Source organism: Vanessa cardui, chromosome 16 (genome assembly GCF_905220365.1).
Source record: "Vanessa cardui chromosome 16, ilVanCard2.1, whole genome shotgun sequence".
Taxonomy (NCBI): Eukaryota; Metazoa; Arthropoda; class Insecta; order Lepidoptera; family Nymphalidae; genus Vanessa; species Vanessa cardui.
Genome location: NC_061138.1, coordinates 5,480,290 through 5,490,825, shown reverse-complemented (window position 1 = coordinate 5,490,825; position 10,536 = coordinate 5,480,290). Strand labels below are relative to the sequence as shown.

At 31.9% G+C, this 10,536-nt stretch overlaps 2 protein-coding genes across 3 annotated transcripts; both read right to left on the bottom strand.

Moving 5' to 3' along the window:
- Window positions 1-769: 769 nt before the first annotated feature.
- Window positions 770-2,741, bottom strand: LOC124536533. Its single transcript, XM_047113094.1, has 4 exons — window positions 2,458-2,741; window positions 2,136-2,386; window positions 1,507-1,661; window positions 770-1,371 (listed from the first exon to the last, which is right to left on the bottom strand). Exons 1-4 carry the CDS (start codon window positions 2,596-2,598, stop codon window positions 1,154-1,156), a joined length of 765 nt encoding a protein of 254 aa, XP_046969050.1. The 5' UTR covers window positions 2,599-2,741; the 3' UTR covers window positions 770-1,153.
- A 54-nt stretch (window positions 2,742-2,795) lies between these two features.
- LOC124536532 (trichohyalin) lies at window positions 2,796-10,089 on the bottom strand. Of its 2 annotated transcripts, none has more exons than XM_047113092.1 (5): window positions 9,648-10,089; window positions 5,614-6,013; window positions 4,787-4,943; window positions 4,477-4,631; window positions 2,796-4,397 (listed from the first exon to the last, which is right to left on the bottom strand). In XM_047113092.1, exons 1-5 carry the CDS (start codon window positions 9,712-9,714, stop codon window positions 2,804-2,806), a joined length of 2,373 nt encoding a protein of 790 aa, XP_046969048.1. In that variant the 5' UTR covers window positions 9,715-10,089; the 3' UTR covers window positions 2,796-2,803. The 2 variants fall into 2 exon arrangements, with proteins under 2 accessions (XP_046969048.1, XP_046969049.1); XM_047113093.1 differs by lacking the exon at window positions 9,648-10,089 and adding an exon at window positions 9,427-9,604.
- Window positions 10,090-10,536: the final 447 nt, after the last annotated feature.

Here is a 10,536-nt window from a genome sequence, read left to right as displayed (position 1 = left end):
ATACTATATAAATTGCGATTATTTTATTTTCTTATAATCATAATAATTGTAAGTATAAAAATTGAGATTCAAAATTACTGTAAAAAGGTAATTTATAGTTATTTTGTCGACTAGTGTTAATACCATTTCGCTTACGTAAGTATTAGTAAAAAATTGTAGGTGACGTGTTAAGCCACGTTGTCCCGTATTTTATACAAACAAGTGTATTTGGTCGGACTTTATTTAAGTAACGTGTATGGTGAATGAACCATATTAAATTATCACACCTATTTGCTAAAACTCTATTAAGAGTTTCATTGACAATTCTTATTTATCTAAGACGTGTGCCTTAATTTTATTTATCATATTTAAAGTTCATTAAATCTTAAACCGAATAATTAAACCAGGTTACAAATTCAATGCAATGTACATTTATTCTATAGGAATCCTAAGAATATGAACCGATGCAGATAATCAATTATTTTATTTTTTTCAACTTGGTTAAAGTTCAATAATAATTTGCGAAATTGGGGCTTGAGTTTTATATAATAAGGCATCAATACTAAAAGTTTAATATTAAAAGCATTTCTGAAACACGAGTACAGCAACTATGTACACATAACCATATGTTAATAATAAAAATTATATTTTGGTACATAATTAGTGTCCTTTGTGTGTAATTGGTTATATTTCTATTTGAAAAATATTATTAACACGGTAAATATGTTCCTATTGTGTCAAATGCCGAATGTTGTTTATATATACCTACGTATAATAGGTATAGGTATGAATTAAAATATTTTAAATAAAGTCATCATAAATGCTAACTCGTCCTATTATTATTAGCGTATTGATTTTACAGTAGTTACGGTGTTTAGGTAAATTTTAAACAAGTGTTTGTATGAGAGCTACGTTCAGCCACTGATCTAGGGTGGAGGCAAAGTCAAAATTTTGCCCAGCTCATAAAAATAATACGTAGTAACGATTTGATAACTATTACGTAATATGATTCTTCAATCAATATTATGGGTTTATCCAAAAAAACATTAACCGTAGTAATTGATAAGACAAATGTTTTGCGTAGTTTTTAAAAGCATTCATATGTTGGTTATAAAATCGCCCTTAAACAATAACACTACACATATAATATCTTGTAAGTTTATGCTATTGAGGTTTAAATTTCAGTGTCACTTCTAGCGCCAAGCTTGGTGGCTCCTGGTTTGTGGTAAGCGGGCGCGGCGCTCTTGCTGCGCGGCTTGCGACGCACGCGACGACGCATGCGGCGCATCTTGCTCAATTGCGTGGTTGGCGCTTGCGCACGATTTGTCTTCGTCTCTGCTTCTAACTTCAGCCTTGCGAACATGTCGTAATTTGTAATGGTACACATTTTACCTGGAGTAGAAATACAATAGACCTTATATATAAGAGTATATAGCTTTGAGCATGGAATAGATGGATTAAAATAATTGTTATTATAACCATAACGCATACACTGTAACGATAACATAATAACGGAATACTACGCACCATTGCAGTACTCTTCGCCGCACTCAGAGCATGACACGATGCGTGTTTCAGTCACACCCGAACGAGTCTTAGTTTTTCTAATCATGTTGTTTTTCGCATATTCCCTCTTATCTCTTGCTTTGGTTCTTAATTCGGATTTGCCGAGTTCTATTAATCTTCAAAAGAAAAAGAGGATTTATTTTCAATACAACTTATATTTAGGAGGAAATAGATTTATAGATTTTATTACTTTTTTAATTGGTATTGAACTTTTACTAATTTTTACTAATTATTCATGTACTTACGTTGTAGCTTTGTGCCCGGTAAGACTAATATCAAGAATGATTTGCCTCTTTTAAAAAATTCATTTAATATTCCTTGGTTGGAGGTGAGTAATTAATTCCATACAAACGTAGGTCATTTATTCTTACACTTTGATTTAAGAATTTGCAAAAAACTGATGCCGACTTTAATTTTTATACATAAGCCTAAGCATCGATTTTATATAGGTAACTTAAAGAAATAGAAACAAACTTTAAAAAATTCTAAACTCGAATCTCGATTTTCACTGCTCATCTACGTTATAAAATATATCTAGAATGAGAGGTATAATAACAAGACCATTTATGTTATTAATAATGCTCTGTTACCTGTTAAAATACTCTTCATCCAGTTTAGATTTCGGTCTGATGGACGTCAACATTCGCCATTCAATAGGCACTGCGCAAAGTTCATCGAATTTTAATCCTTGCATTTCCACTGGTATCGGATCCATAAACGTAAACTGCTTTTCTTCGTAGCCACGCGTGCCTAGTTTTTCATAAGCTTTTATTTCTTTTTTAGGAGTCTTTGTTTTGTGATCTTCTGGTTTATCTTTAATTTTGATATCTTCGGGCTTAACCTTTTAAAAATATTTTATATATAAAACTAAATTAAAAAGAAAAAATGTTCAATTTAATTCTGATGTCAAACCTTTTCCGGTCTCGTTTTAAAATCTGGTACTTTGTCCAAAACCTCACGGTATTCCTCAGCGTTATTTATGACAACTTTAGATAAGTCTAGCATAGGTGCTTCATCTTTCTTTTTATCAAATAAGTCATCAAGCTTAGACATTTTTTAAGCGATTATAAGGGCGCTGTCCTCAACTTTTAACTTAAGACTTGAACATAAACTTCTGTTATCGATTTAACTTGCCGTGTACCTTAGTAACTGCTGAATCAATAATAACTTAAACAGAGCAACTAAACACATCTAAGAATGATGTACAATAATGATGCAAATGCGATTTTGTATATTCTTAACTATTGTTCACATTAAACTAAAATTTTCCGTTTTGTGTTTTTAATGGAAAAGTTTCGTATTCTAAATTGTGGTCTTGGCGATCATCTTTCTCATTGATAACTTTTTTTAAAAAACCTAACCGTTCACTATTTTTTTTTGTGTTATCGAAATCACTAAAACTGTACTTAGAATTTTGCTCGCTGTCCTCGGTCCACATTTTTTTACTACCATATTTATCGTTTATAAATTTTTGGGATAGTGTTAGTCTTTTTGATGGGGACAGTTTAGGAGACTTTTTTGATTCAACTTTTACATCCCCAGTTATTTGTGCTAAAGATGTAAATTCTGGTACTACATTATTTACAGTATCGCATGTAACTGTCGTAAAATCTTGACTAGATCTTTTACTTCTCCAATACGATTGACTCAATGAGTTTCGATGTTTGATATTTTCCAAAGTTTTTTCACTCCTTGTGGGAGGACTTGGAGATCGACTATCTTCACTAGACTGGGAGACATACTCTCTTATTTGTGGTCTGTATTTTTGACGTATTTTTCTTTTTTGAGAATAAAAAGGATCTTTTTCGCTTTGTTTTTTATATTGGGCTACGGGCTTATTTGCACCCCATTTGGGCCGACTTTCAATGTCTTTTTTGTACCTTTCTTCCGATCTTAAGCGACGATCTTTTTTAGTATTACGGTGACAATCTTGAGGAGCATTTTCATCTATTTTAGAATAATTTTTATCAACGTATCGTATGACATCATCTTTTTCTATTCTCTCGCATACTTGCGATGTCGTATTAATATCAGTTTGAGTATAAGCATCTTTGGTCCTGTGTGTACGATATTTGCTAGGCGTAAGGACTTTTTCCAAATCCTCTAACTCGTGCAAATTATTGATCGAATTTAATGACATACTATACAAATTTTTATTTTGCGGCAGTAAAACAGCAAGTTGTATATTATTTGACTGGCTATTAATTATTTCAGCAGCATTTGTCATTCCAATTGGCACAACATTGAATTGATTATCTGTTAAGTTAAGTGGTGGCACATTGTGTATAAATAAATTCAAGTTACTTGCCGGTAAAGACCGAGGTGAGTTATAAGTTGTTGTCTGTTGGGAGTTATTTTCTTTATTTTGAGATGATTGTATATTGTAAGTTCTATTTGTTTTAGTAGGGCTGCAAGTTTTAATAGGACTAGGTTGTTCCGTTTCATAATGTTCAGTTAAATTAGATTCTTTTGAATCGAGTGTTTCAATAGAATTTGTAAGTTGACGGTGACAGTTAAACTTTTTCTCTTTATCTTGTTTTGCTTTTTTTTCTGCATCTTCTAATGCCTTTTTTAAAGCTTCCAATTTACGATGCTCAAATAGTTGTTTCTCTTTTATTTTTCTTTTTTCATCTTCCAACCGTAACAGATCTTCTTCTTGTTGTTTCTGTATTCTTAGTTCTTCTATACGTTCCTCTCTAAGTTTTCTTTCTCTTTCTTCTTGACGAAGTTTTTCTCGCTCTTCTAATTGGTTTAATATAGCAGACTGTAGTTCTAAAGCTTTAACCCTTTTAGTTTCCCTTTGAGCTTTAATTTCTGGTTCAATCGGCACATTTTGTCCTCTTAAAAAGGTCCTAAAAAATATTTTATTTAGTCCAATTTTTTTTTTATTAATTATGTAATATGTAACACAATATGTATATATATACGGACCTGCCCTCATCACTACCATTGTATGAAGATCGGTCATAATCCAAACCCGAATTCGTGGAACTTCTTTGATCAACGACTAGCACTTCAGATGTACTGTCTATCATATTAAGTCCACGCTCCACCCACGACGGAGTTCCTTTTTTTTGGTTTTGCATCTAAAGCAAAAATAATTTATACTTAATAAATACCACTATTTACGCAACATTAACATTTAAAAATCGAATGGTAATGTTTCATTTCAAGGTGATTTAATTCAATGTTGAATAGAGAGATCACATTATTAATCAATACATACTTTTTCGTAAATTACCTGAGGTAATCTAGCAGTGGGGGCAGTGGGCTCCCAGAGCCGACCTGTGGCGACTCCCCTGTCTCCCCATCGGGGTCGACCCTCGTCTGCACCGGACGTGCTCCGCGCAGATAGAGCGCCGTCTGTCATACCCGACCGCCCGCTTGAAGGTTGCTTTCTACTTAAAAAAATTTACATTATGCTCATAGTCTCACTCGTATGAAAATAGCGTGGTAGGTTTCTATGAAAGTAATCATTTATTCGTTTATTTAAATTTAAAAGCATTTATTTTTAATAACAACTGTAAACTTCTTACATTCTTTCAAAAACACATTGATAGTAATTTTTTTGAAGTCTACATCACTCCACATTATTTTTGTCGAATAAAGTAATTTGTTATTTAATAATAGAATGATTTAGGTTCTCCATTGTATATTGTGGACTGCCACGTCTGTTCGCAAACACACAATAAATTCCAAAAAATATATGAACTAAAGTTCAAGTCGTAATTGTTACAGTGCAATGACCGGTTATAAGGTCTAATCACTACGACCGTCTACGGCGTATTTTCGGTATTTCTATTGGCTAACAAGGGTTGCTCCCAATTTTAAATAAGAATTAAGGTCGAGTTCCAAGAAATGTTTAGTTGTTTAATGTTTAGTTCGGAATAAAAAGAAACAATAACTTTCAACATTGAGCAGTGAATAAAATTATTTGCCTCATTTTGTCAAAATAAAAGATTAAAAATAGTGAATGTTATGAATGATTAACTACTATAAACAAGACTAAAGGCTAGTAGAAATAGTGTGTATCAGTGAATCAAGAAGTTTAACTGTATAAGTGTTTACCTCTTTTCTTTTCCTTCTTGATGCCATGCTACTACAGGGTTATTGGCAATATCATGAAATGTTCCGCACTGATTTCTAATGTTCATGTGATTGACTGTTTCACTGCCGTAGCCCGAGGTATCTCCTTCCCCATCTTCATCATAGAATGCGAATCTTTTTGCACTCGAAACGTTTCTATTTAAAACTTCCTTCTGTCTTCTATTTTCATCTAACGATTTTTTCAATTCGATATTATGTATTGGCGGTAGACTCGGACTTCTTTGGCGTTGAATTGGCTCCTGATATTCGTATGAAGACTGTTTGTGAAGTTCGAGAGAACTGGCAAACTGATTTCGTACTTGCAAACGATTGGTATACCGTTCTCCTGATCCCCAGGGAAGATAAAGATGTGACATCTCTTCTGTTAAGAATTAAAAATTAAATTTTAAATGTATTTATTTTATTATAATTTCGAATGAGAGACCGTTTTATGTCGAAAGTAGCCTTCAAATGAATACTATTTTTTTTTCATCGAAGAAAAATAATCAAGATTTCCCCTTTACTTAGTTACATAAGGGTTCTAAGTTTTGTCGATAAAGCATGTAAGTAGAACAACGGAAGAAACGCATGCCAACAGTTTACCTACTATGTATAATGTAGTTGGTTGTCATAAATATTTCTTGTGTTATTAATATAAATATATTAGACGTATGATATATTTCTAAAATTTTTTTCGAATACGAAACACAAAGTAAAAGTAAGTAAGTAAGATTTGGAAGAAAAGGTTTAGAATTTATTCCACCAAACTAATGCACCAATACCGATTGGTGAATACAAAAATATCAAACCTACTGAAAATTTTGGTTTACTTACTTGACTTCCTGTCTAGGAAATTATACACATAAAAGTTATTTGGTTCCCGGCTTAGTTTCAACCCGCAAACATCGACTAAGAGGTCACCTTTACTATCGAATGGGCCATTTAGTCGCGAACATAACATATTTTATTTCGAGCTCTAAAACATGCCATGTTTAATTTAAAAGTGTTTTAGTGTGTCACTTTTTAACTAATAAACGTTAGGTAATCGTATTTTGTCTTACTCGAAAACGACGCCATTTTCTCTTCTTGAGTTTGCAATTCAACATAATATTTAGAAATTTCGTGTATTATACTTTTACGTAAATACCGAATTTCACAAATTAAAAACTTCAATCTAATTCTGAAGTAAAAATACATCAAGTAATTAACAGAATATTTAAGATCAACTAGATTGTAGTAGGTATATTTTGTAAGATGCTTTTCGCTACGCTTTCATGCGCAATAAATTCACGAGCGAAATTGTTTTGTTATATTATTATTTTAACGCTACGTCAACCTTTATGTAATGGAACTAGATATTTAATTGTAAACTAATACCTAAATTGATCTTATTTTTATTTTTTTAAATGAACTATTATTTTTATACAAGTATAAAGTAATTTCGTATCGTATCGCTCAAATTTTGCAGTTAAGATAAGGGAACCTTATGTACTTTTGTCTATACAGTTCTCTTGACTTAAAAAAGAAAATTTCATAAAAAGGAAATAACAAAAGCAATTATTATTAGAGCCGAGGGAGGGACAATCGTTCTGTTAGAATAGGCTATTTGACTGGTTTTTAAAATCCATTTTATATTATTTTTTTTAAAAGTTTTTTTTTTTATTTCTAGTACATATTTGCCGAAAAATATCATATTAAATATTCCATATTTAAATAACGCGCGAAAACGCTACTTGGACAATATGGCGCTGCAATGGGGTCGGTAAAGCAAGGTTTACAAGAATGTGACTTCATCTTAAGCCCGGCCAATCAGAAGCGTTTTGTGTCACGTGACAAACGTTTGAAAAAATGCATTTTTATTTATTGATTTATTAATAAATTAAGTATTATTTTCAAGTTACTTTGGTCAATAACCATTTTTAAACTCATAATATATACTGATTACAATAATTCACAATTAATTTTACGCATTCTCAAATAGCCTATTAGAACATTCGTTTATTTTATTCTTATTTAGACATAATACAGAAATATTTTTATTAATAGGTACAATGTTTTAGTTTTATTTCTAAAATAATATTATTGTGAAGTATTCAACATAATTATAATCGAAATATTATTAATATATTCATATGTATTCGTCTGTTATACAATGATTTCGAGTTATGTATTAAAAAATAAAAAATGGATTTTGTAGGTTAAACATATATAATAATTATCTGAATAAAATGCAAATGAATCAACTCGCCACTTGACGACCTACCTAATTTTCGTGTACTTAGTAGTAATACTGTATCGAATTACGAATTAAACTAGTCGCTTGGTAATGTCCCACTGCTACGCTAAGTCTCGTCTCCTTTTGAGGAAGAGTCTTGGCTCTTATTCTAACACGCTGCTTCTATATAGTTTGGTGGACACAGGTGACCAATTTACACCCACCCCATATGTTTCTTCACAGTGCTTTTCTTCACCACCGAGCACGAAATGATTTATAGTTTTAGATTAGGTTTAGTTATGCTTAACCACCAATCATGGGTTAAGATTCACATTTTATCACTTGGTCCTCTCAGGTCTTATGGAATTGGATTATTAAAAGATGTTGATGATTAAATCTAATAAACAATTGAATAAATTCCATGACCAACAGAAAACGAAGGTGGTATCAAACAAAGAAAAACGCAGATATTTTTTAAAAAAAAGGAATTTCGCTAAATGGACAACCATTTAAAAAAAATATTTATTAACCCATAAATTAATAATTCTTTAACTTCCTATTCAAAAATTAAACTGCGTGCTACTAGTTTCAAAAATATAATTCGGTGAATTTTCAATTTATAACAGTCAATCGAAACTAGTAAGATGATAATAATGATATTTGGTATTTAAGTATGTGAGGTTAGTATTTGGGATTGGGTGAAAAATCGAAGTTTTGTGATCATTTTATAATATTTAATCATCCTTAAAGTTAGGAAGGTTTTAATTATAAAATAAAGTAAGTACCTATGTAGCCTTAGATAGAGATAGCCTTTAGAGTGCTATGACCCATTGATTTGGTCAAATTATTTTCCATCGATTAGAGTCCGTTTCCAATTAAATATATACAATCCAATTGAAACATTTATTAAGTTTTATTTTCATTATTAGTTTTCGACTATTAAAACTTAAAAAACATTCTCCCCAATATGTAATTTACTTAATAAATAGTTCTTGTAAAAAATCCAAAAATAATTAGTTGTCATCCAAGATATTTAATTTAATTTTTTACTTTTATTGTTATTGACGTCAAATCAAATATTTCACTTGAATCGGACAATTATATCGAAAATATATATTTTTTTAATCTAAGTATTCATTATGAATACTCAATTGAATTGTAATTTTGAATTGAACATAATCTTGACTTGCTTTCTAACTGTAAATCGTTTTATAAAAAATCGATGCGTGATCGTATAGATATATATCAGAAATTTGAAATCCAGATCAAGACAGCTATTAAAATAGCTTTTCGTTTTCTAAATCACCAACGACTTGTTGCTTAGTTGACTATTATAGTCAACTTACTTTGCTAAAATATATGTCGGGAGTTGTGGCCAATTAATTATTTCTTTGTGCCCCGCATCGGGTGGAATGTATGTGATCTAAATGTGTTGGTACCGAAATAGAGCAGATATGGTTTTTGCAATTATGGTATTAACTAATAAGGTAATTACCTGAGTTTTAAAATAGATAAATAGTAAATAAAGGCTGAACAGTTAATTTATAAATTAAAATTAATCGAATAAAATAGATACGTACCAACCGAATTTTATAAACGACTTATCAATTATTCTTTAACAACACATGATTCTTGCAAACAAGTCGACGTTTACAGTGGCAATGGTTAATTTAATGACTGCTACTTTTAGACAAAATCGTCACGAATTATTGCAAAACAATGTGAACTGCCGGCTTGCGTGCGTGCGCGTGCAGTTATAGCAGTGCTCGGGGTGCGTATAATAAAAACACGCGGTACGCACCTCTTTCCTGGGCCCACTGCTGCTTCTTTTGTTGTACTAGAGACACGGGCTTGCCCACTGTCAGCATCGCACTAGAGTATACATTACACTTTCTAATACCCCGTATTGCACACGCGTTGCGTTTACTCCCAACCGCAGCACAGTTACGGTGCACCGGCTAATGAGTGCTCCGGAGTGCTCTTTAAAAGCAGACGCCCGCGCATAGGTGGATGCGCGTTGCGGTTCGGTTAACTCGTGCACTCATTGTTTGTATTCTGAACTACTGAATACCATACAATACCATAATAACAGTGTGTTTTTTTATAAACGGCATTATGTTGCGGTCGTTTTAATAAAACTGAGCGCACTACCAGCTTGTGGGCCTTTCATATTCACAGTCACGACGTCTAGACATTTTCAGGCGTTAATATTACAGTGGTTGACACGCAACGTGGAAACTTCAGACGAAAGCCTCGGAAAAGCCCCGGTCGATATTATCGTCATAGTAACGACGTTTTACGTATAAGCAAGGAAATGTGGCTTTTTCTAATTTGCATTTAGGCCAAGTTAGAACTATAATTAATTTACGTTTTTGTTTTATCTTACGCTTTTATTTTATGTTCTGACTAAAATGTTATACAGGTATATATTTCATAAAAACAAAAATTAGAATTGACGTTTTTCAAGTCTATATAGATATTTCGAACAAAACAACAGCTATCATAGAGGCCCATCGTTAATGGTATACTAATTCAATGGAAGTACGTTTTAATTGGGCTTATTAAAGTAAGCTTCAGAAGTAGTCTTTATTGTCATGTCAAATATCTAAAGTAGTATGATTTTTTTATTATTATGTATCATTTGGGGTTTCACTGCTTTGTTTACCCTCCCTCCAGTCGAAAAATTGATT

Excerpts from the sequence above, each read along its gene's own strand:
- LOC124536532 (XM_047113092.1), bottom strand. The coding sequence starts at position 9,714 with ATGCTGACAGTGGGCAAGCCCGTGTCTCTAGTACAACAAAAGAAGCAG. Across the intron at positions 4,944-5,613 it reads CAAGAAGGAAAAGAAAAGAG|AAAGCAACCTTCAAGCGGGC; the intron begins GTAAACACTTAT and ends TTTTTTAAGTAG. Across the intron at positions 4,398-4,476 it reads AATGGTAGTGATGAGGGCAG|GACCTTTTTAAGAGGACAAA; the intron begins GTCCGTATATAT and ends AATATTTTTTAG.
- LOC124536533 (XM_047113094.1), bottom strand. The coding sequence starts at position 2,598 with ATGTCTAAGCTTGATGACTTATTTGATAAAAAGAAAGATGAAGCACCT. Across the intron at positions 1,662-2,135 it reads GATGAAGAGTATTTTAACAG|ATTAATAGAACTCGGCAAAT; the intron begins GTAACAGAGCAT and ends TTTCTTTTGAAG. Across the intron at positions 1,372-1,506 it reads CGGCGAAGAGTACTGCAATG|GTAAAATGTGTACCATTACA; the intron begins GTGCGTAGTATT and ends TTTCTACTCCAG.